General features: G+C 41.1%; 1 protein-coding gene across 3 annotated transcripts in view; it reads right to left on the bottom strand.

The window, feature by feature from the left end:
- Positions 1 to 6,392: 6,392 nt before the first annotated feature.
- LOC132821584 (uncharacterized protein DDB_G0290685-like) overlaps positions 6,393 to 23,014 on the bottom strand; it is a 112,187-nt gene continuing 95,565 nt past the window's right edge. For all 3 annotated transcript variants that reach the window (XM_060834244.1, XM_060834245.1, XM_060834246.1), the window contains 3 exons: positions 16,080 to 16,328; positions 8,859 to 9,107; positions 6,393 to 7,390 (listed from right to left, as the gene is read on the bottom strand). In XM_060834244.1, the coding sequence (XP_060690227.1) occupies positions 7,386 to 7,390; positions 8,859 to 9,107; positions 16,080 to 16,328 (503 nt within the window). In that variant the 3' untranslated portion in view covers positions 6,393 to 7,385. The remainder of the gene's footprint in view (positions 7,391 to 8,858; positions 9,108 to 16,079; positions 16,329 to 23,014) is intronic.

Here is a 23,014-nt window from a genome sequence, read left to right as displayed (position 1 = left end):
AGTGGCAGATGGAGTTTAATTCAGATAAATGCGAGGTGCTGCATTTTGGGAAAGCAAATCTTAGAGGACTTACACACTTAATGGTAAGATCCTAGGGAGTGTTGCTGAACAAAGAGACCTTGGAGTGCAGGTTCATAGCTCCTTGAAAGTGGAGTCGCAGGTAGATAGGTTAGTGAAGAAGACGTTTGGTATGCTTTCCTTTATTGGTCAGAGTATTGAGTACAGGAATTGGGAGGTCATGTTGCAGCTGTACAGGACATTGGTTAAACCACTGTTGGAATATTGTGTGTAATTCCGGTCTCCTTCCTATTGGAAAGATGTTGTGAAACTTGAAAGGGTTCAGAAAAGATTTACAAGGATGTTGCTAGGGTTGGAGGATTTGAGCTACAGGGAGAGGCTGAACAGGCTGAGGCTGTTTTCCCTGGAACTTTGGAGGCTGAGGGGTGACCTTATAGAGGTTTACAAAATTATGAGGGGCATGGATATGATAAATAGACAAAATCTTTTCCCTGGAGTCGGGGAGTCCAGACTAGAGGGGAATGATATAAAAGAGACTTAAGAGGCAACGTTTTCATGCAGAGGGTGGTACGTGTATGGAATGAGCTGCCAGAGGATGTGGTGGAAGCTGGTATAATTGCAACATTTAAGAGGCATTTGGATGGGTATATGAATAGGAAGGGTTTGGAGGGATATGGGCTGGATGCTGGCAGGTGGGACTAGTTTGGATTGGGATATCTGGTTGGCATGGACAGGTTTGACCGAAGGGTTTGTTTCCATGCTGTATATCTCTAGGACTCTATGACTCTATAACTGACATCCCCCAACCTGAGTACATTTTGAGCCATTGCCACCCACAGTGTTTCCTCCTCGTATCTATCATGGAGGATTACTGGTCCATTAGTAGGGAGGACAGTATGAGGTAATCCTTATCCACGTTTGACCTGAAGCCAAGAGACTTCATGGGATTTAGAGTTAACATTGAGGATTCCCAGGACAACTCTCTCCTGACTGTATGCCATTATATTGCCACCTCAGGTGAGACAGGGCATATCCAAGAATGGTGTTAGTGCTGTCTGGGCTGTTATGATTCCGTGAGTACAATTATATCAGGCAGTTGCTTGTGTAGTATGAGAGACTGCTTTCCCAGCGTTGGCATGAACTCTTGGATATTAGCAACACAGACTTTGCAGAGTCAAAAGGGCTGTTTCTGCTGTTGTCTTTTCTGGTGCCAATGCCAGTAGATCCATCTGGTTTTATTTCTTTGTTGAGATATTGTAGCAATTGAATATAAATGAATGGCTTGCTAGGACATTTCAGAGGGCAGTTGAGAACCCTAGATGTGGGGTCACATGTGAGGAAGACAGATTTCCTCCCCTTAAGGGTAATAATGAGCCTGATGGGGTTGGTACGACATCCACAAGCAACCACTCCCTCCACCACCAATGTTCGGCAGCAACATGTAAACCATTTATAGATGTAAATGCAGTAAATCACCAAAGATCCTTAGATCGTGTTTTCCAAACACATAACCACTACAATTTAAAAGAGCAAGGGCAGTGGATACACCACCTGTAAGTTGTCCTCCAAGCTATTCACCATCCTCACTTCGCCATCACTGGGTCAAGATCCTGGAATGCTTTCTCTAATGGCAGTGTCATTCTAGATGCAGCAAACAGACTGCAATGCTTCAAGATCATCACCACTAGCTCACCACCACCTTCTCCAGGCCAACTAAGACAGGCCAGAAATGTGGACCCAGCCAGCGATTACATCCCACAAGTGAATAATGTAGCCCTTTTTATACATACCCATATGATGCTGGTTGGGAAACCCTCCTTCTCTGAAATGTACCTTCCATTTACAACCCTCATGGTTGTTAGTTTGGTTTTGCATTTGATGTACTCTGTCAGGCTGTGGAAGTTAGATGAAATATTTCCTTCACTGGACCCAAGTCCTGTTCACCACACTGGGGCTGCAAGCATCTCTAACAACATCCAACAATGCCTTCATTGTTTGCCTGGAAGTCCTTACCATTCTCATTTCCAAACAGAAAATACTCATCTTGGCATGGATTGCATTCATATGGCTTTCAGGGAGGCAGAGCTGAACTGAGCAGTTGTACTACCAACTGCCATGATCAAATTATGAAAACCTGCTCTCTGAGAACTCACACCCTCTGGCTGTATCTATTTTGAAGGCTGATGAGCAGAGGTGTACAGTTCTATTCCTCATCAGTAGACAGAATCCATTAATTGGTCTTGTCTTTCTAAAAGCTGACGTGGTTCACACTCCAACCTCCAGCATGAGGAGGATCTGGAAATGGTCCCTAAAACACGTTGCCAACAACCTCAGGAAAATCCTGCCTCTTGGTAGACCTGCTGAAAATGTGTTGCTGGTCAAAGCACAGCAGGCCAGGCAGCATCTCAGGAATAAGGAATTTGACGTTTCGAGCATAAGCCCTTCATCAGGAATGAGAGAGAGTAGCCAAGCAGGCTAAGATAAAAGGTAGGGAGGAGGGACTTGGGGGAGGGGCGATGGAGGTGGGATAGGTGGAAGGAGGTCAAGGTGAGGGTGATAGGCTGGAGTGGGGTGGGGGCGGAGAGGTCAGGAAGGAGATTGCAGGTTAGGAGGGCGGTGCTGAGTTGAGGGAACCGACTGAGACAAGGTGGGGGGAGGGGAAATGAGGAAACTGGAGAAATCTGAATTCATACCTTGTGGTTGGAGGGTTCCCAGGCGGAAGATGAGGCACTCCTCCTCCAGCCGTCGTGTTGTTATGTTCTGCCGGTGGAGGAGTCCAAGGACCTGCATGTCCTCGGTGGAGTGGGAGGGAGAGTTAAAGTGTTGAGCCACGGGGTGGTTGGGTTGGTTGGTCCGGGCGGCCCAGAGGTGTTCTCTGAAGCGTTCCGCAAGTAAGCGGCCTGTCTCCCCAATATAGAGGAGGCCACATCGGGTGCAGCGGATGCAATAGATGATGTGTGTGGAGGTACAGGTGAACTTGTGGCGGATATGGAAGGATCCCTTGGGGCCTTGGAGGAAAGTGAGTGTGGAGGTGTGGGCGCAAGTTTTACATTTCCTGCGGTCGCAGGGGAAAGTGCCGGGGGTGGAGGTTGGGTTGGTGGGGGGTGTGGATCTGACGAGGGAGTCACGAAGGGAGTGGTCCTTGCGGAACGCTGATAGGGGAGGGGAGGGAAATCCGCCGTCATTTCCGCCACCTCCAAACGAACTTTACTAACTTTACTAACACCTTCCATCCCGACCTTAAATTCACCTGGACTGTCTCAGACTGCTCCCTTCCCTTCCTAGACCTTTCCATCTCTATCTCGGGCGACCGACTCAACACAGACATCTACTATAAACCGACTGACTCCCACAGCTACCTGGACTACACTTGCTCCCACCCTGCCCCCTGCAAAAACTCCATCCCATATTCCCAATTCCTTCGTCTCCGCCGCATCTGCTCCCAGGAGGACCAGTCCCAACACCACACAGCCCAGATGGCCTCCTTCTTCAAGGACCACAGATTCCCCCCAGACGTGATCGACGATGCCCTCCACCGCATCTCCTCCACTTCCCGCTCCTCCGCCCTTGAGCCCCGCTCCTCCAACCGCCACCAAGACAGAACCCCACTGGTTCTCACCTACCACCCCACCAACCTCCGCATACAACGTATCATCCGCCGTCATTTCCGCCACCTCCAAACGGACCCCACCACCAAGGATATATTTCCCTCCCCTCCCCTATCAGCGTTCCGCAAGGACCACTCCCTTCGTGACTCCCTCGTCAGATCCACACCCCCCACCAACCCAACCTCCACCCCCGGCACTTTCCCCTGCGACCGCAGGAAATGTAAAACTTGCGCCCACACCTCCACACTCACTTCCCTCCAAGGCCCCAAGGGATCCTTCCATATCCGCCACAAGTTCACCTGTACCTCCACACACATCATCTATTGCATCCGCTGCACCCGATGTGGCCTCCTCTATATTGGGGAGACAGGCCGCTTACTTGCGGAACGCTTCAGAGGACACCTCTGGGCCGCCCGGACCAACCAACCCAACCACCCCGTGGCTCAACACTTTAACTCTCCCTCCCACTCCACCGAGGACATGCAGGTCCTTGGACTCCTCCACCGGCAGAACATAACAACACGACGGCTGGAGGAAGGAGCGCCTCATCTTCCGCCTGGGAACCCTCCAACCACAAGGTATGAATTCAGATTTCTCCAGTTTCCTCATTTCCCCTCCCCCCACCTTGTCTCAGTCGGTTCCCTCAACTCAGCACCGCCCTCCTAACCTGCAATCTCCTTCCTGACCTCTCCGCCCCCACCCCACTCCGGCCTATCACCCTCACCTTGACCTCCTTCCACCTATCCCACCTCCATCGCCCCTCCCCCAAGTCCCTCCTCCCTACCTTTTATCTTAGCCTGCTTGGCTACTCTCTCTCATTCCTGATGAAGGGCTTATGCTCGAAACGTCAAATTCCTTATTCCTGAGATGCTGCCTGGCCTGCTGTGCTTTGACCAGCAACACATTTTCAGCTGTGATCTCCAGCATCTGCAGACCTCATTTTTTACTCTTGGTAGACCTGGAATTGTATGTACTATCTAAACTCTTCTATATTTGCTGGTAAAATTGATCGCTATCTGATTGCATGTCAAGTGGGAAAAGATGCTTTTGTACTTGATTTTCTTCAAAACAAATTGTGTTTCCTTCCAAGACAATCCAACTGCATATCGTGACGGCTGACACATAAAGTTCAGTTCCATGCCCACATGCATGTAACAGTGTATGTAACAGTGTGACAATTCCATGGGGCTAAACCTTTTGTGGTTCAGTATCTAAACTTGTTTTGTCGTGCTCCTGCAACATGTCTTGCAATATTTTATTATTCTAATGACCTGATGAAGAAGAATGAATCAATGGCCCACTTTGCAACACCACAGATTTAAGTTCTTTTCATTATGTGCTTATAAGTTTCCACAAATAAAATGTAGTTAATTGTCTCCATTGTAAGAAATATGGAGCTTAAGATGACATTTTCTTCTGTGAAAGAAACAGCAATTTTGTCATTTGATAATCCGGAGAAAAACCATTAGAATGCAACCCCAAGCATAGAGCAATCAGGCATAGACACAGGACATACACAATGTCAAAATAGAATTAGTGTTCTCTATAAAGGAAATTTTAAAAAATAATCAGTTTGGGTTATCTTTTGTTAATTCACATTGGCCAAATGTCATAAAAACATACTGTGTGGGTCAGTTGATTACTATAGAACCATAGAATCCCTACATTGTGGAAGCAGAGCATTTGGCCTAACAAGTGCGTGATTTTATAAATATCTTCAGCAACCATTTTAGAAATTGTTTAAAATGCACACTTTTATCTTCTAAATGTTTGACTCGACTTCTTAATTCATATTTCAAAAGCATTCTACCAGCTTATTTCAAACAACATCATTAATTCAATTTTTATCCATCAGCTGACACAGGTTGTAATAGAGAAATCTCCCCATTGACTGGATGTCCTGCCTGCTAGCACTTGAGATTGAAATTCCAGAGCTGTAGGCTGAAGACATAGAATTGTGATGAGTCTCTTTCTCAGACACACACAGGTGAATCACGTTTATGACCTTCATGTCAATACGAGTTATGTCACATAATTTTATGACCAGTTTTATTAAAAGAAAAATGACAACGACTTAGCTTAGTCATCTTACTGTTGAACAAATGTGTGATCATATTATTACAATATTCTAGTTATAGATGACTTTGGAAACTTTGAGTTGTAATAATGCTGCTCCTTTAACAAGGTTATGTTGTCCTTAGTTTTATTTTTCAGAGAGTTTTTCAAAGACACTGACTCTGAAAAATCTAGGTTTGAAGGGTTTTAGGGCCAATTTTGTTATAGCTAACAGATACTGCCTCAGGTAGAAGGCTCTCAAGTTGTGAAAAAAATACGTGTACAATGAAAGGGGAGTGGCCAGATCTCTCAGCTCAGCTTCTTTTTGGTTTGATTTTGCTTTTTGTTTTGGCAGTCTGGCCATTCTCAGAAAGCACTCAAGCAGTTGTAAGAGCTACTGAAGCCAAATTTGTACAGACAATTCAATTTTGTACAAAATATTAAGAGCAGAATGGATAAGCTGAGCAATTCAAAGCAATCATTGATGCGATTCTAACTTAGAAATTTAAACTGACAGGATATACTCAAATCAGTTGCTAATGATTCATTTCTGAATGATTGTACAATATCTACAAAAAGGAATAAACAGTGATTGAAATAATTAATCCAAAATTAACTAAAAAACAGCTTTTATATTTTTAATGTTGTGATTGTTCAGGCTGATTTTCCATTTTCGTCCACTGTTCCCACAAAAAGTCTACGAAAATTCACTTGCTTATTATCTTTTATTTTTTTCATTCTGAATACATACAACACAAACCAGAAAGGCAGCCAGCAACCTTCTTCTTAGCAACCCATCTACCATCTTCTGTCTTATCTGCTCTGATTCATCTTTCCACTTTAACACTGCTTTCATAAATGTTTGCTCTCAGTTTGTTTGCCTTTCTTTGAAGTACATTAAAAATGTGTTTAAATTATGCATTTTCACATATAATTTCATTCACTTCATTCGCTGAAAGGTATTAATTTCTTTCCATATTTAATAGCTCCTCACAACGTTGGCATTGGTTGACATGTTGGCAATTTAAATATCATTGCTTTGACTTGTAAAATTCATTGATGTTTCTTATGTTCTAACTGAATATGATCTAACATATTCTGTTCTTTTTTCTGCACTGTCATGTCATCATTTTTACTTTCACCCACGTTTCTGTTCTGTTCCATTTATCTCATAAACATGTTTTACATCTGCATTGCTGCCCATGAATTCATCCATTAATGTTTACCTATTTAACACTGATTCACCCAAGATTGATTTAATTTTTCTCTAACATTTTTTGAGTAAAATGCTGGTTTCCCTTTTATCTTAACCATTATTTTATTCCATTGTTCCCACCTCACTGTTTCTTTGCTATTCAAAATTCTCTTATTATCTTCTCTTTCTGTCTACTACTGGAGTCTTTGAGTTTTCTCAGTTGCCAACATTTCAACAGTTGCAGTATCCTTTTCCTTCATAACTTGCACTACACCTTTCCCAGTTGTTTCTTGTATGTCTTTTTTTTTATCATTGACCCGTTATCCCATTGTCCATCATTCTCTTACATGACGGTTGCAAATGTTTCGAGCAAATCTCCTATATTTTGGTCAGAAAGTTGATTGTCCTTTCCAATGTCATGATTGTTTGCTCCATTTCCAATTTTACTGAAATCTCTCCTTCTTATTGTTTCATTTGATTGGTTTTCTTGTTCAGTGGTCTCTCCTTTGTTAATCTTTAAAACAAAATTAAAATTATATACAACATAGATATCTACATCTATAATGTGTCAGGTTAAAAGGTTAAGTATAACGCAGTTTTAAGATTGTCAAATACAGAAAACTGTTCACTTTGAACAATCTCAGCTTGCAAAATAAAGGACACCCATCATAACTGCCAACATGAATTGGGCAGATAGGTAGGTAAATCTCAACACGTTAATAACTCACTCAGAGTTCCCAGCTTTCTTCATGCCTCTGCTAATAATTGAATTTCTGCAAGCTTGATCTACCAGCCTAAGGGAATTTAAAGCTCATGAATTTTACTTGGTATTGGTCCTGTTGTTTCAATTTATAATGATTATTTTCAATCAAGTTTTTCCTGGAGAGCTAATGGCTCTTGGAGATATTTGAGTAGGCTTTGATTGTTATCAGGAAGAGTGAAGAGATTTTCCAAGGCAATGGAAATGCTTGCGTAGTTACAGCCTCAAGAAGCAGCGAGTCCTCCCTATAGGACCTCTCATTTTCATTTCCCTGTGTCATAGCTGCTTTCTAATTAGCCTTCCTTAGCTACCAGTGATGTGAAGGCTCTCTCTAACCAACAGGCCAGCACTCAGTTTGTGCCATTTGAGAACAGGATGGATAGAGTGCAGTGAGACATGTTACTATCATGCATGGCTATTGAATTTGGGCTAATAACTACTTGCAAAGCATTGTGATTTGAAGTGAACCTCTCTAGGCTGTTGAACAAACCATGATACTCCTGTCTGTAAATGATTCCCTCACAAAAACTACTTGGACATGCTCTGCTGCTGATAAGCACTAAGTGGGATGCTGAGGAATTGACTCTAACATTTATAGATATCTGTGTGTTGACTCACTCCTTTTAAACCCAAGGTATCAATTGTGATGAAACAATGTCAAATGCTCTCCATTAACTTACTGTTTAAATTTCCAAAGATTTCTTCTTCAGATTCACCCAATTTTGATCTTTAAAGAGTCCCTAGAGTGTGGAAACAGGCCATACACCCCATTGAGTCAACACCAACCCTACAAAGATCATCCCACCCAATTCCTGCATTTCTCAGGGCTAATCTACCTGGCCTGCACATCCCTGGACACAATGGGCAATTCAGCATGGCCAGTCAATCTAACCTGCACATCTTTGGATTGTGGGAAGAAACACACGCAGGCACAGGGATAATGTGCAAACTCCACACAGACAGTGTGGAGGCTTGAATGAAACGCAGGTCCCTGGCGCTGTGAGGCAGTATTACCACTGAGCCAACATGTTTTGCGCCCTCTTACACTTTTATTGAGGGTAATGCCAATTTGCCTTTCTAATGCCTATTGTTATGTCTATCATTTTCCTTTCTGTTTCATTCTGTCCTTTCCAATATTTTTCTTCTTTCTACAGGTGTCTTTGTTTTTGCAATCGGAAGCAATTCAATTGTGTAGGGTTTTCCTCATTTACAACTTACATACCTTCTTTGCAATCTGTTTCTTCTATCTGTTTTTCCTTTTCTTTTGGTTCGCACGCCATTCCCATGTTTTTCATTGACTCCTGTTTCCATTTCATTACTGCATCACTGCTTTCTGGAGAATGTTCTGTATGTGAGTCAGAAGATGGATTGCCTTGTCTGATGCCATGATTATTCACTTTATTTCCAGTTCCACTGTTTTTTCTCATTCTCTTTAGTTCATTCCCGTTCCCATCTGCATCTGCATTTCCACCTTTGTCATATTTTGGAAAAATGACAAGGTTAAAGAAATATAACTTAGATGAATATTAACAGCTACAGTTTAAACTAAAGCAAGGTGCTGTTTTAAATGCAAAATATGACAGATGTTGGAAACAGGAAATAAAAAAAAAGATGTTGCAAAAATTCAGCAGAAAACCTAACTTTGCTTCTCTGTCTGCACGTGTTAATTGACCTGCTGAATCACCTCAACATTTGCTGTTTCTATTAGGGTGTTGTTTTAAGTTCCTGATGAAGGGCTTATGCTCGAAACGTCGAATTCTCTATTCCTGAGATGCTGCCTAGCCTGCTGTGCTTTGACCAGCAACACATTTGCAGTTGTTTTAAGTTGGTCAGCAAAATAACTAATACTGTCTTCAGCTGACAAAAGGAAGGCCACCAACCTTTGTACACAGTATTGACTGGGCAGGTACGTAGTCAAAATCGATGATGAGCAGGCTGATATATATGAAGGCCCTGTCTAAGCATTGCTCTTTTATCTTTCAGCTCTGCTATTTTCTCACAAGTGTTCTCTATTGTTGCATTTCTCTCCTTAATGGTCTCTTCTGCTCTCAATGAAATCCTCCCATAACTTTTCAATATTTTCTATCACAGCTTCACCAAGTTTAGTCTGTTCCATCCCAAGTTCTGTAGAAGTTGAATTTCAATTTAATTTTTTTGATGCATATAAGTTTTTCAATCGTCTTTCAATAATCTCAGTTTCTCAGCTGCTCCATATAATCCTCTCTTATTTTTCAGTTGCATCCATTTCAATGTTGACATCATCCTCTGCTTCTTTTACACACAAACCTTCTTTCCCAATCTGTTTTATGTATCAAACTTCCATTTTCCATCCATTCAAAACTCATTTCTTCCAATGTTTCCATTGCCCCTTTATCCTCTTTCATTACTGTGCTAATATTTTCTGTTCGATCTTTCGTATTTTTGTCAGAAGGTGGATTGTTTTGTCCAAGCAATAGAACAGGGGGCAAGCAATGGCCTAGTGGTATTATCGCTGGACTTTTAATCCAGACACCCAAGGAATGTTCTGGGAGCCCGGGTTGGCATTCTGCCCCAGCAGATTGTGGAAATTGATTTCAACAAAAATCTGGAATTAAGAGTCTAATGATGACCATGAATCCATTGTTGATTGTTGGGAAAATTCACCTGATTCACTAACACCGTTTATGGAAGGATTTTGCCATCCTTACCTGGTTTGGGCTACATGTGACTCGAGACCCGCAGTAATGTGGTAACTCTTAACTGCTCTCTGTATAATTAGGGATGGGCAATAAATGTTGACCTAGCCAGTGACATCTTCATCCCATGATTGAAAACAGGGAGAAAAAAAAAATCATGATTGGTTGCTCCATTTATAAATGGACTGAATTCGCTCATTCTCATTTGTTCATTCCATGGTTTTCCTTGATCTGCAATCACTCCTTTGATAAATTTGGGGAGAATAATAGTTTCAAAAACACATTATCTGATTTAGAATAAGTACAGTTAATATCTGGACAAAGTGTTATATGATGTTTGTCAAAATTGGGATCTCTGTTCACTTGAAACAAACTCAATTTTGCAAATTAAAGAACACTAGTCACAACATCCATTTGACAGATGGGCTGTTGAACCCGAGCATGTTAAGTACCCACACAGAATTCACTGTTTTCTGTCTGCCCCTGACCTTCACTTGAAAATCTCTGCACGCTTAAAGCATCAGCCTAAGGGAATTTAGAGCTCGGGAATTTTACTTGATATTGGTCCTATCATATTAACTTATCATTATTGCTTTCACTCAAGCCTTTCTTGGAGAGCTAATAGCTCTTAGAGCAGTTTAAGTCAGCTTTGATTGTTACGAAGGGTGAAGAGATTTTCCAAGCCAATGGAAATGCTTGCTTAGTCAGAACATAAAGGACCAGAGAGTCCTCTCTACAGGACCTCTCATATTCATTTCCCTGTGTCATAGCAGCTTTCTAATTTGCCTTCCTTTGTTACTGGTGATGTGAAGATTCTTTCCAACCTGCAGGTTAGCTGTCACTTTACACCATTTGGGGCTGGGTAGCTGACAGGTGGGGTGTAATGGGACTATTATATTTGTTTCTAAAGGTTTTCCCTCTGTTCCGTTGCTGTCCCACTTGACCTACTCCCATATTTCCATGTTGACCTATGACCAAATAGGGGTCTTTGTGTTTTCTCAGTTGTAAATTTTCATTTGCCATCAATCCACATCTCATCTTTTCCATTACTCCCCCTGTCCCATTCTCCTCTTTCGTTACTATGTCAATATCTTCTGATGAATCTTCTGTATTTTGATCAGAAGGAGCATTGCTTTGTCCAAAGTCATGATTATTTCCTCCATTTATAATCTGACTGAATTTTCTCATTCCCGTTTGTCCTTTACATTTTTCATCTTCATCTGCATTCTCTCCTTTGAAATATATTGGAAACATGACAAGCATAAAACCAATCTGATATTTAGCAGCTACAGTTTAAATGAAAACCTGGTATTATTTTAAAAGTAAAATGATATAGATGTTGGGAAAATGGAATAAAAACAAAAGATATTGGAGGAACTCAGCAGCTGCATCTGTGGACAGGGAAACTGAGCTGTCAGAATAGAACTATGACCATCACTCGTAGATTTCTGCAGGCTTAACATATAATCCTTTTAAATCCTGGACTTGTATCAGCCTCCATCACTTCCTGTGGCATCTCATTCCATATAGGCACCACCCTCACAGTGAAATGTTGCCCTTTAGGTCCCTTTTAAATTTTTTCCCTCTCTCAGCTTGAATCTATGCTCTTTAGTTTTAGACTCCTCATCTCGGGGAAAAGATCTTGTCTATTTACCCTATCCATGCACCCCATAATTTTATAAACCTTTGGAAGATCAGTCCTCAGCGTCTGATGCTTCAGGGAAATAGTCCCAGCTATTTGGAGCACAAGTGTTTTGTGATATAGATCGTATTTCATTAGTTTATAGGAATAGTCATTATTCCATGTTTAATTGTTGTCAGGAAAAGTGAAGAGATCTTCGAGGGCAAAAAAACACTCACTTAGGCATACCCAATGCTGCAAGGTTTCTGCTCCTGATGCCATGTCATATCCTGTACCCTGTGACATTCATTCTTTTCGATAAACAGCCCCATTGGCTATTGGCCTCTCTGAAGCACAACAATTACTTTACACCATTTGAGGTCAGGCAGCTGTCAAGTGATGTGTAGATGACGCCATGCAATTTTCATAAGGAGGTGATAAACCAGGGCCAACAGTTGCAATAAACCTGTTGTCCATCCATGCAAAATGCTCTGTGGTTTTAATTTAACCTCAATCAACGGGATAGTCAACTGATACAAACCAGTCTCATTACATAGAGTCCAATTATAAAGTGACTTGGTAGGTGCAGTTGTTCTGTGAATGGTGAAACAAATTCCAATAGAAGAATTTGATTTGATTTTATGAAATGACCTGGCAGATTCAAAAATATTATCCTCACCAAGGGTGGTAAAGCAACCCACAGAGGTAGATTCAAAAATATTAACCTCATCACGGTTGGAAAAAAAAACCCACAGAGGTAAAAGAAACTGAAATATTACAACAGTAACATGCTGGATTGATTCCTGACTGTGTTGTGATGAGATCTCAGGCCCAGAAAAAGAGGAAAATGACATGATTTAGAATTTCGGTAATTGGATACAATTTTTAAAAATTTAACTAAAATGGACGAAGACAAAGAGAATGAAGTTGACATTTTTAACACATCTTGAACAGGAATGCAACAAATTGATTCAGGTCCTTATTACATTCTGTAGAATACCTATCTAAAACAATGACTGGAAATCAATGAGTGGCATCATACAGGGCTGTGGTGTGAAATCTGGAAGAACTGTGGAAAATAACTAGGAGTTCTTTCTCAACAATAGGAGAAGCTACTTTATCTTGCTCAGAGGCAACGAGTTTTCTATTAATGAGGATGAATGTTTGCTATCGGCCTCATTAAATGTCCGGATCTCATTTCTTATATGTAGCTCCCCACTATACTGTACACCACAAGGAAACTAGACACTAAGAATTCTGAACAAGTAAATCAGAAAACAAAAAAACTCATCGATTGCTCAATGGAACTCCCTTCAAAACTATATTTCAGGGCATGCTTCAATGCACTGGACACACTAACACCTCATCCACAATTACTACCATCTGACATCAGAACAGGGATTGGCTAATGGGGTGGGTCTGACTGGGATGCTCTTACGAGGGTTGGAGTGGTCTTGATGGGCTGGATGGCTGCGTCCACACTGTAGAATTTCTATGGTTCTATGACACTTGCCAGCTTCTCAGGACCCCATGTTACCTTTCCAATCCACTTACTTCTGCAACTTAAAACTGCACTTCAGGATACAATGTCCCCTAACATTGAAAGACGACTGCAAGGTGACTTCGTACATGGACATGGAGCAAGTTGCAGCTTATAGTTTGGACCAGGCCATATCTCAGCATTGCACACATACTTTTGTAGAGCTCACTTGCCTTGAGCTACCTCCATGCTTGCGGCATCCCTGCCTTGCCTTGCCTTGCCTTTTTGCATCTACCAGGACCTCCGGGTGCCTGCCCACAAAGTGGTGCATCAGATTCCACTTATCTGCCATTCACCAACTTCACTTTATTTTGTCCCAATTTCTGTTAAGTTGAATGTCAATTTACTTTTTTGATGCATGTTACTTTTTTAATGGTCATTCCACATTCTCAGTTCCTTACCTTCCCCACATAATCTTCTTTCATTTTCCTCCCTACCTACATACCATAAGTGTCTTTTAGTTTTCTCAGTTGGCGCCATTTCAATAGTGACATCATCTTCTAATTTGTTTACAAACGTACCTTCTTTCCCATCCAGTTTATGTAACAAACTTCCATTATCCATCAGCTCAGAACTCATTCCTTCCACTGTTTCCACTGCCCCATTTTCCTCATCCATGTCTAGTTTCATTGCGGTGCATAGTATAGAAGGGAGGTACATATAAGTAATGGGAGGTGTACATTTAATGAGGCCGATAACATGCATTAGTCCCCATTAATAGAAAACTTGTTCCCTCTGAGCAAGACTCTGATCTCGAAGTTTGGAACTGATCTGGAAAATGTTGAGAAAGTGTTCCCAATTATTTTCCACAGTTCTTCCAGATTTCGCACCACAGCCCTGTATGATCCCACTCATTGATTTCCATTCATTGCTTTACATAGGTATTTTCTGTTAGATCTTCTGTATTTTGGTCAGAAGTTGGATTGCTTTGTCCAAGATCATAATTGGTTGCTCCATTTACCAATGGACTGGATTCTTTCATTCCCATTTGTTCATTCCTTGGTATTCCTTGATCTGCAATCACTCCTTTGAGAATTTGTGGGAAAATAACAGTTTCAAAAACACATAATCTGATTTATAATAAGTATAATTAACATCAATGCATGGTGTTATTTTAAAATTGTCAAAATTGAGATCTCTGTTCACTTTGAACAATCTCAGTTTGCAAATTGTATAACACTAGTCAAAACATCCAATACTAACTAGACAGATGGGCAATTAAATCTGAGCATGTTAAGTCCCCACTCAGAATTCAGCTTTCTGTCTGCCTCTGACTTTCACGTGAAAATCTCTGCATGCTTAAAGTAACGGCCGAAGACAATTTAGACCTCAAGAATTTTACTTGATATTGGTCCTATCGTATCAACTTATCGTGACTACTTTCATGCAATCTTTAATAAAGAGCTAATGGCTCTGACAGCAGTTTGACTTAGCTTTAATTGTTGAAGTTTTTTTCCAAAGCAATGCAAATGCTTGCTTAGTCACAGCCTAAAGGAGCAGTGAGTCCTCCCTCCAGAACCTCTCATATTCTTTTTCCTGGGTCATACCTGCTTTCTAATTAGCCTTCCTTATCTACTGGTGATGTGCAGGCTCTCTCTAACCTACAGGTCAGCACTCAGGTTTGTACATTTGAGGACAGGCAGCTGATTGGTAGAGTGTAGTTAGACCATGTAATTAACATACATGATAATTTAATTTGAGCTAATAATTACATTTACATTACTTGGAAAGTATTGTAATTTAAAGTGAACCTCTATAATGAGAATAATGGCAGAAAAACTGAGCAACAGCTAAATCTCCCTTTCCAATTGTACATGCTAACATAAATTATGGGGTGTTTAACAAACCAAGATACTCCTGTCTGCAAATGTTTCCCTCACAAAAACTATCTGGAGCTGATTTACTTCTGATAAATACTAAGTGCGATGCTGACAAGTTGACACAACCATTTACAGATATCTGTGTCTTGGCTCACTCCTTTCATATCCAAGCTATCAATGTGTGGTAATAAATGCCGAATGCCGTTCATTAACACACCCTTTAAAATTCCAATGATTTCTTCAACAGATTCACACAATTTTGACCTCTATACAATCCCTCCAGTGTGGATGCGGGTCATTCAGCCCATCAAGTCCACAAAAATCCAACAACGAGCATCCTACTCCTACCTACTGCATCCATGCATTTCACGTGGCTAAACCACCTAGCCTGCACATCCCTGAACACTACAGTCAATTTAGCATGGCCAATCCACCTAACTTACATATCTTTGGAATGTTGGAGGAAACACACACAGACAAAGGGATAATGTGCAAACTCCACACAGACAGTCGTTCCAAGGCTGGAATCAAACCCAGGTCCCTGGTGCTGTGAGACAGTATTGCTAACCACTGACCCATAATGTCACCTCTGTTTTTCACCTTCCTAGTGTTTGATTTAATGGAATGCCAATTTGCCTTTCTACTGCCTACTAGTTTGTCTATCATTTTCTTTTCTGTTCAATTCAGTCTTCTCCAATACTTTTCTTCATACTATTGGTGTCTTTTTGTTTTCTCAGTCATAAGGATTTCAATTATGTCGTATGTGCTTCATGTACAACTTACATACCTTTGTTCCATTCTGTTTCCCCTGTCTGTTTTTCCCTTTCTTTCGGCTCAACCGTCGTTTCAATGTCTTTCATTATCCTATGTTCCTCTTTTATTACAGCATTACTGCTTTCTGGAGAATGTTCTATATTTTGGTCAGAAGGTGGAATGTGTTCCCTAATGTCATAACTATTCACTTCATTTCCAGTTCCACTGGATTTTCTCACTCTCTTTTCTTCATTCCATTTCCCAACGACATCTGCATTCCCACCTGTGTCACATTTTGGAAAAATGACAAAGTAAAAGAAATATGCATTATCTAATTGTTAACTGCTACAGTTTAAATCAAAGCATGGTTTTAATTTAAAATCAAAATACTAGAGATGCTGGAAACTGGAGCACCTCGGCAGAAAACTTCACTCTGCTTTTCTCTCTGCACGTGTTGACTGACTTGCTGAATCACCCCAACATTTGCTGTTTCTATTATGGTGTTGTTTTAAGTTGGGAGCAAAATAGGTCATACAACTCATTGTGAACTATCTTAGTTGGCAACATGAAGGGCACCAATTTTCGTACACAGCAATGACTGGGCAGTTGGGAGTCAAAATTGATGATAGCAGGTTTATACACCTGAAGGCCCTCTCTACCCATTGTCTTTTCATCTTTCAGCTCTGCAATTTTCACGTAAGTTTTCTCTGCTGTTGCATTTGCTTGGATTGTCTTGTCCAAGATCATGATTGGTTGCTCCTATTTCAAATGGACTGGAATCTCTCATTTCCATTTGTTGATTCTGTTGTTGTCCTTGATCTGCTATCACTCCTTTGATACATTTTGGGAAAATAACAGTTTCAAAATCACATGATCTGATTTAAAATAGGTATAATTAACATCTATGCATGATGTTATTTTAAACTTGTCAAAATTGAGATCTCTGTTCACTTTGAACCATCTCAGTTTGCGATTTCAAGAACACTAGTCACAACTTTCAATACTAACTAGACAGATGGGCAGTTAAATGTGAACATGTTAAGTACCCACTGATAATTCACTATTTTCTGTCTGTCTTTACTGTGGAAAATGATATGGAAGATATAGACTGTAGGGAAATAGATGGTGACATCTTGCAAAATGTCCAGATTTCAGAGGAGGAAGTGCTGGATGTCTTGAAATGGTTAAAGGTGGATAAATCCCCAGGACCTGATTGGGTGTACCCGAGAACTCTGTGGGAAACTAGAGAAGTGATTGCTGGGTCTCTTGCTGAGATATTTGTATCATCGATAGTCACAGGTGAGGTGCCGGAAGACTGAAGGTTGGCAAACGTGGTGCCACTGTTTAAGAAGGATGATAAGGACAAGCCAGGGAACTATAGACCAGTGAGCCTGATCTTGGTGGTGGGCAAGTTGTTGGAGGGAATCCTGAGGGACAGGATGTACATGTATTTGGAAAGGCAAGGACTGATTAGGGATAGTAAACATGGCTTTGTGCATGAGAAATCATGCCTCACAAACATGATTGGGTTTTTTGATGAAGTAACAAAGAAGATTGATGAGGGCAGAGCAGTAAATGTCATCTATATGGACTTCAGTAAGGCATTCGACAAAGTTCCTCATCGGAGACTGATTAGCAAGGTTAGATCTCATGGAATACAGGGAGAACTAGCCATTTGGTTACAGAACTGGCTCAAAGGTAGAAGACAGAGGATGGTGGTGGAGGGCTGTTTTTCAGACTGGAGGCCTGTGACCAATGGAGTGCCACAAGGATCGGTGCTGGGCTCTCTACTCTTTGTCATTTACCGAGCATAAGAGGTGGAGTTAGTAAGTTTGCAGATGACACCAAAATTGGAGGTGTAGTGGACAGCGAAGAGTGTTACCTCATATTACAACAGGATCTTGACCAGATGGGCCAATGGGCTGAGAAGTGGCAGGTGGAGTTTAATTCAGATAAATGCGAGGTGCTGCATTTTGGGAAAGCAAATCTTAGCAAGACTTATACACTTAATGGTTATGTCCGAGGGAGTGTTGCTGAACAAAGAGACCTTTGAGTGCAGGTTCATAGCTCCTTGAAAGTGGAGTCGCAGGTAGATTGGTCAGAGTATTGAGTACAGGAGTTGGGAGGTCTTGTTGCAGTTGTGCAGGACATTGGTTAAACCACTGTTGGAATATTGCGTGCAATTCTGGTCTCCTTCCTATCGGAAAGATGTTGTGAAACTTGAAAGGGTTCAGAAAAGATTTACAAGGGTGTTGCCAGGGTTGGAGGAACTGAGCTACAGGGAGAGGATGAACAGGCTGGAACTGTTTTCCCTGGAGCGTCGGAGGCTGAGGGGTGACCTTATAGAGATTTACAAAATTATGAGGGGCATGGATAGAATAAATAGGCAAAGTCTTTTCACTGGGGTTGGGGAGTCCAGAACTAGAGGGCATAGGTTTAGGGTGAGAGGGGAAAGGTATACGAGAGACCTAAGGGGCAACTTTTTCACGCAGAGGATGGTATGTGTATGGAATGAGCTGCCAGAGGATGTGGTGGAGGCTGGTACAATTGCAACATTTAAGAGGCATTTGGATGGGTATATGAATAGAAAGGGTTTGGAGGGATATGGGCCGGATGCTGGCAGGTGGGACTAGATTGGGTTGGGGTACCTGGTCGGCATGGACAGGTTGGACCGAAGGGTCTGTTTCCATACTGTACATCTCTATGACTCTATGACTCTGATCTTCATTTGAAAGTCTCTGCAGGCTTAAAATATCGGCATGAGGCAATTTAACACTCAGGAATTTTACTTGATATTGGTCTTATCATATCAACCTCTCATGACTGCTTTCATGCAAGTCTTTAAAGAAGAGTTAATTGCTCTTACAGAAGTTTGCATCAGCTTTGATTGTTGTCAGGAAGAGTGAAGAGATTTTTCAAGGCAATGGAAATGATTGCTTAGTCAGAGCCTAAAGGAGCAGAGAGTCCTCCCTTCAGCAAGTCTCGTATTCATTTCCCTCTGTCATAGCAACTTTCTAATTAGCCTTGCTCAGCTACTGGTAATGTGAAAGCTCTCTCTAACCTGAAGGTCAGCAGTCACTTTACACCGTTTGACTCTGGGTAGCTGACACTTGGAGTGTACGGGGACTATTTTTGTTTCTATAGTTTTGCCCTCTGTTCCATTGCTGTCCCACTTGACCCACTCCCATATTTCCATTCTGACCTACGACCAAATAAGTGTCTTTGTGTTTTCTCAGTTGTAAATATTTCAACTATCAGTGGCCTTCTCATTTATCACCCATGTGTCTCCTTTTTAATCTGTATTGGGCAGATGAAAGCAGGTTTGATTGTTGTCAGGAAAAGTGAAGAGATCGTCTAGGGCAAAAAATACTCACTTAGGAGCAGCCTAATGTTGCAAGGTTCCTGCTTCTGATGCCATGTCATATCCAGTACCCTGTGCCATTCATCCTTTTAGATAAAAATTCCCACTGGCCATTGGCCTCTCTGAAGCACAACAATTACTTTACACCATTTGAGGTCAGGCAGCTGTCAAGTGGTGTGTAGATGAGACCATGCAATTCTCATAATGAGGTGACAAACCAGGGCCAACAGTTGCAATAAATCTGTTGTCCATCCATGCAAAATGCTCTGTGGTTTTAATTTAACCTCAATCAACAGGATATTCAACTGGCAACAAACCAGTCTCATTATATAGAGTCCAATTATAAAGTGACTTGGTAGGAGCAGTTGTTCTGTGAATGGTGAAACAAATTCCAATAGAAGGGTTTGATTTGATTTTATGAAATAACCCGGCAGATTAAAAAATACTAACCTCATCATGGGTGGAAAAAAAACTCAGAGGTAAAAGAAACTGAAATATTACAACAGGAACATTTTAGATTGATTCATGACTGTGTTGTGATAAGATCTCAGGCCCATGGTAGAAGAAAAGGACATAATTTGGAAATTGAGTTATTAGATACAATTTTTTAAAAGTTAACTATAATGGACGAAAGTAAAGAGAATGAAGTTTATATTTTTAACACAGCTTGAATAGAAATCCAACAAATTGATTCAGGATCTTCATACATTGTGGAGAATACCTATGTAAACCAATGAATGGAAATCAATGAGTGGGATCATACAGGGCTGTGGTGCGAAATCTGGAAGAACTGTGGAAAATAATTGGGAACACTTTCTCAACATTTACCAGATCAGTTCCAAACTTCGAGATCAGAGTCTTGCTCAGAGGGAACAAGTTTTCTATTAATGGGGACTAATGCATGTTATCGGCCTCATTAAATGTACACCTCCCATTACTTATATGTACCTCCCTTCCATACTATACACCTCAAGGAAACTAGACACTAAGAATTCTCAACAATAAGTCAGAAAACTCATCAATTGCTCAACGGAACTCCTATCAATCCTATATTTCAGGGCATGCTCCAATGTACTGGACACACCAGCACCTCGTCCACAATTACTACCATCTGACAGGGTTACAGGGTTCGGGTAGTGGGGTGGGTCTGGGTAGGATGCTCTTTTGAGCATCTGGGTGAACTTGATGGGCCGAAGGCTGCTTCCACACTGTAGAATTTCTATGGTTCTATGACACTTGCCAGCTTCTCAGGACCCCATGTTACCTTTCCAATCCACTTACTTCTGCAACTTAAAACTGCACTTCAGGACACAATGTCCCCTAACATTGAAAGACGACTGCAAGGTGACTTCGTACATGGACATGGAGCGAGTTGCAGCTTGTAGTTTGGACCAGGCCATATCTCAGCATTGCACACATACTTTTGTAGAGCTCACTTGCCTTGAGCTACCTCCATGCTTGCGGCTTCCCTGCCTTGCCTTGCCTTGCCTTTTTGCATCTACCAGGACCTCCGGGTGCCTGCCCACAAAGTGGTGCATCAGATTCCACTTATCTGCCATTCACCAACTTCACTTTATTTTGTCCCAATTTCTGTTAAGTTGAATGTCAATTTACTTTTTTGATGCATATTACTTTTTTAATGGTCATTCCACATTCTCAGTTCCTTACTTTCCCCACATAATCTTCTTTCATTTTCCTCGGTACCTACATACCATAAGTGTCTTTTAGTTTTCTCAGTTGGCGCCATTTCAATAGTGACATCATCTTTTAATTTGTTTACAAACGTACCTTCTTTCCCATCCATTTTATGTAACAAACTTCCATTATCCATCAGCTCAGAACTCATTCCTTCCACTGTTTCCACTGCCCCATTTTCCTCATCCATGTCTAGTTTCCTTGCGGTGTATAGTATGGAAGGGAGCTACATATAAGTAATGGGAGGTGTACATTTAATGAGGCCGATAACATGCATTAGTCGCCATTAATAGAAAACTTGTTCCCTCTGAGAAAGACTCTGATCTCGAAGTTTGGAACTGATCTGGAAAATGTTGAGAAAATGTTCCCAATTATTTTCCACAGTTCTTCCAGATTTTGCACCACAGCCCTGTATGATCCCACTCATTGATTTCCATTCATTGCTTTACATAGGTATTTTCTGTTAGACCTTCTGTATTTTGGTCAGAAGTTGGATTGCTTTGTACAAGATCATAGTTGGTTGCTCCATTAACCAATGGACTGGATTCTTTCATTCCCATTTGTTCATTCCTTGGTATTCCTTGATCTGCAATCACTCCTTTGAGAATTTGTGGGAAAATAACAGTTTCAAAAACACATAATCTGATTTATAATAAGTATAATTAACATCTATGCATGGTGTTATTTTAAAATTGTCAAAATTGAGATCTCTGTTCACTTTGAACAATCTCAGTTTGCAAATTGCATAACACTATGCAAGTCAAAACATCCAATACTAACTAGACAGATGGGCAATTAAATCTGAGCATGTTAAGTCCCCACTCAGAATTCAGCTTTCTGTCTGCCTCTGACTTTCACGTGAAAATCTCTGCATGCTTAAAGTAACGGCCGAAGACAATTTAGACCTCAAGAATTTTACTTGATATTGGTCCTATCGTATCAACTTATCGTGACTACTTTCATGCAATCTTTAATAAAGAGCTAATGGCTCTGACAGCAGTTTGACTTAGCTTTAATTGTTGAAGTTTTTTTCCAAAGCAATGCAAATGCTTGCTTAGTCACAGCCTAAAGGAGCAGCGAGTCCTCCCTCCAGAACCTCTCATATTCTTTTTCCTGGGTCATACCTGCTTTCTAATTAGCCTTCCTTATCTACTGGTGATGTGCAGGCTCTCTCTAATCTACAGGTCAGCACTCAGGTTTGTACATTTGAGGACAGGCAGCTGATTGGTAGAGTGTAGTTAGACCATGTAATTAACATACATGATAATTTAATTTGAGCTAATAATTACATTTACATTACTTGGAAAGTATTGTAATTTAAAGTGAACCTCTATAATGAGAATAATGGCAGAAAAACTGAGCAACAGCTAAATCTCCCTTTCCAATTGTACATGCTAACATAAATTATGGGGTGTTTAACAAACCAAGATACTCCTGTCTGCAAATGTTTCCCTCACAAAAACTATCTGGAGCTGATTTACTTCTGATAAATACTAAGTGCGATGCTGACAAGTTGACACAACCATTTACAGATATCTGTGTCTTGGCTCACTCCTTTCATATCCAAGCTATCAATGTGTGGTAATAAATGCCGAATGCCGTTCATTAACACACCCTTTAAAATTCCAATGATTTCTTCAACAGATTCACACAATTTTGACCTCTATACAATCTCTCCAGTGTGGATGCGGGTCATTCAGCCCATCGAGTCCACAAAAATCCAACAACGAGCATCCTACTCCTACCTACCGCATCCATGCATTTCACGTGGCTAAACCACCTAGCCTGCACATCCCTGAACACTACAGTCAATTTAGCATGGCCAATCCACCTAACTTACATATCTTTGGAATGTTGGAGGAAACACACACAGACAAAGGGATAATGTGCAAACTCCACACAGACAGTCGTTC

The sequence above is a fragment of the Hemiscyllium ocellatum genome, chromosome 13, assembly GCF_020745735.1.
Source record: "Hemiscyllium ocellatum isolate sHemOce1 chromosome 13, sHemOce1.pat.X.cur, whole genome shotgun sequence".
Classification (NCBI taxonomy): domain Eukaryota; kingdom Metazoa; phylum Chordata; class Chondrichthyes; order Orectolobiformes; family Hemiscylliidae; genus Hemiscyllium; species Hemiscyllium ocellatum.
The sequence above is the reverse complement of the archived record's forward strand: the minus strand, read 5'-3'. Positions and strand labels throughout refer to the sequence as shown.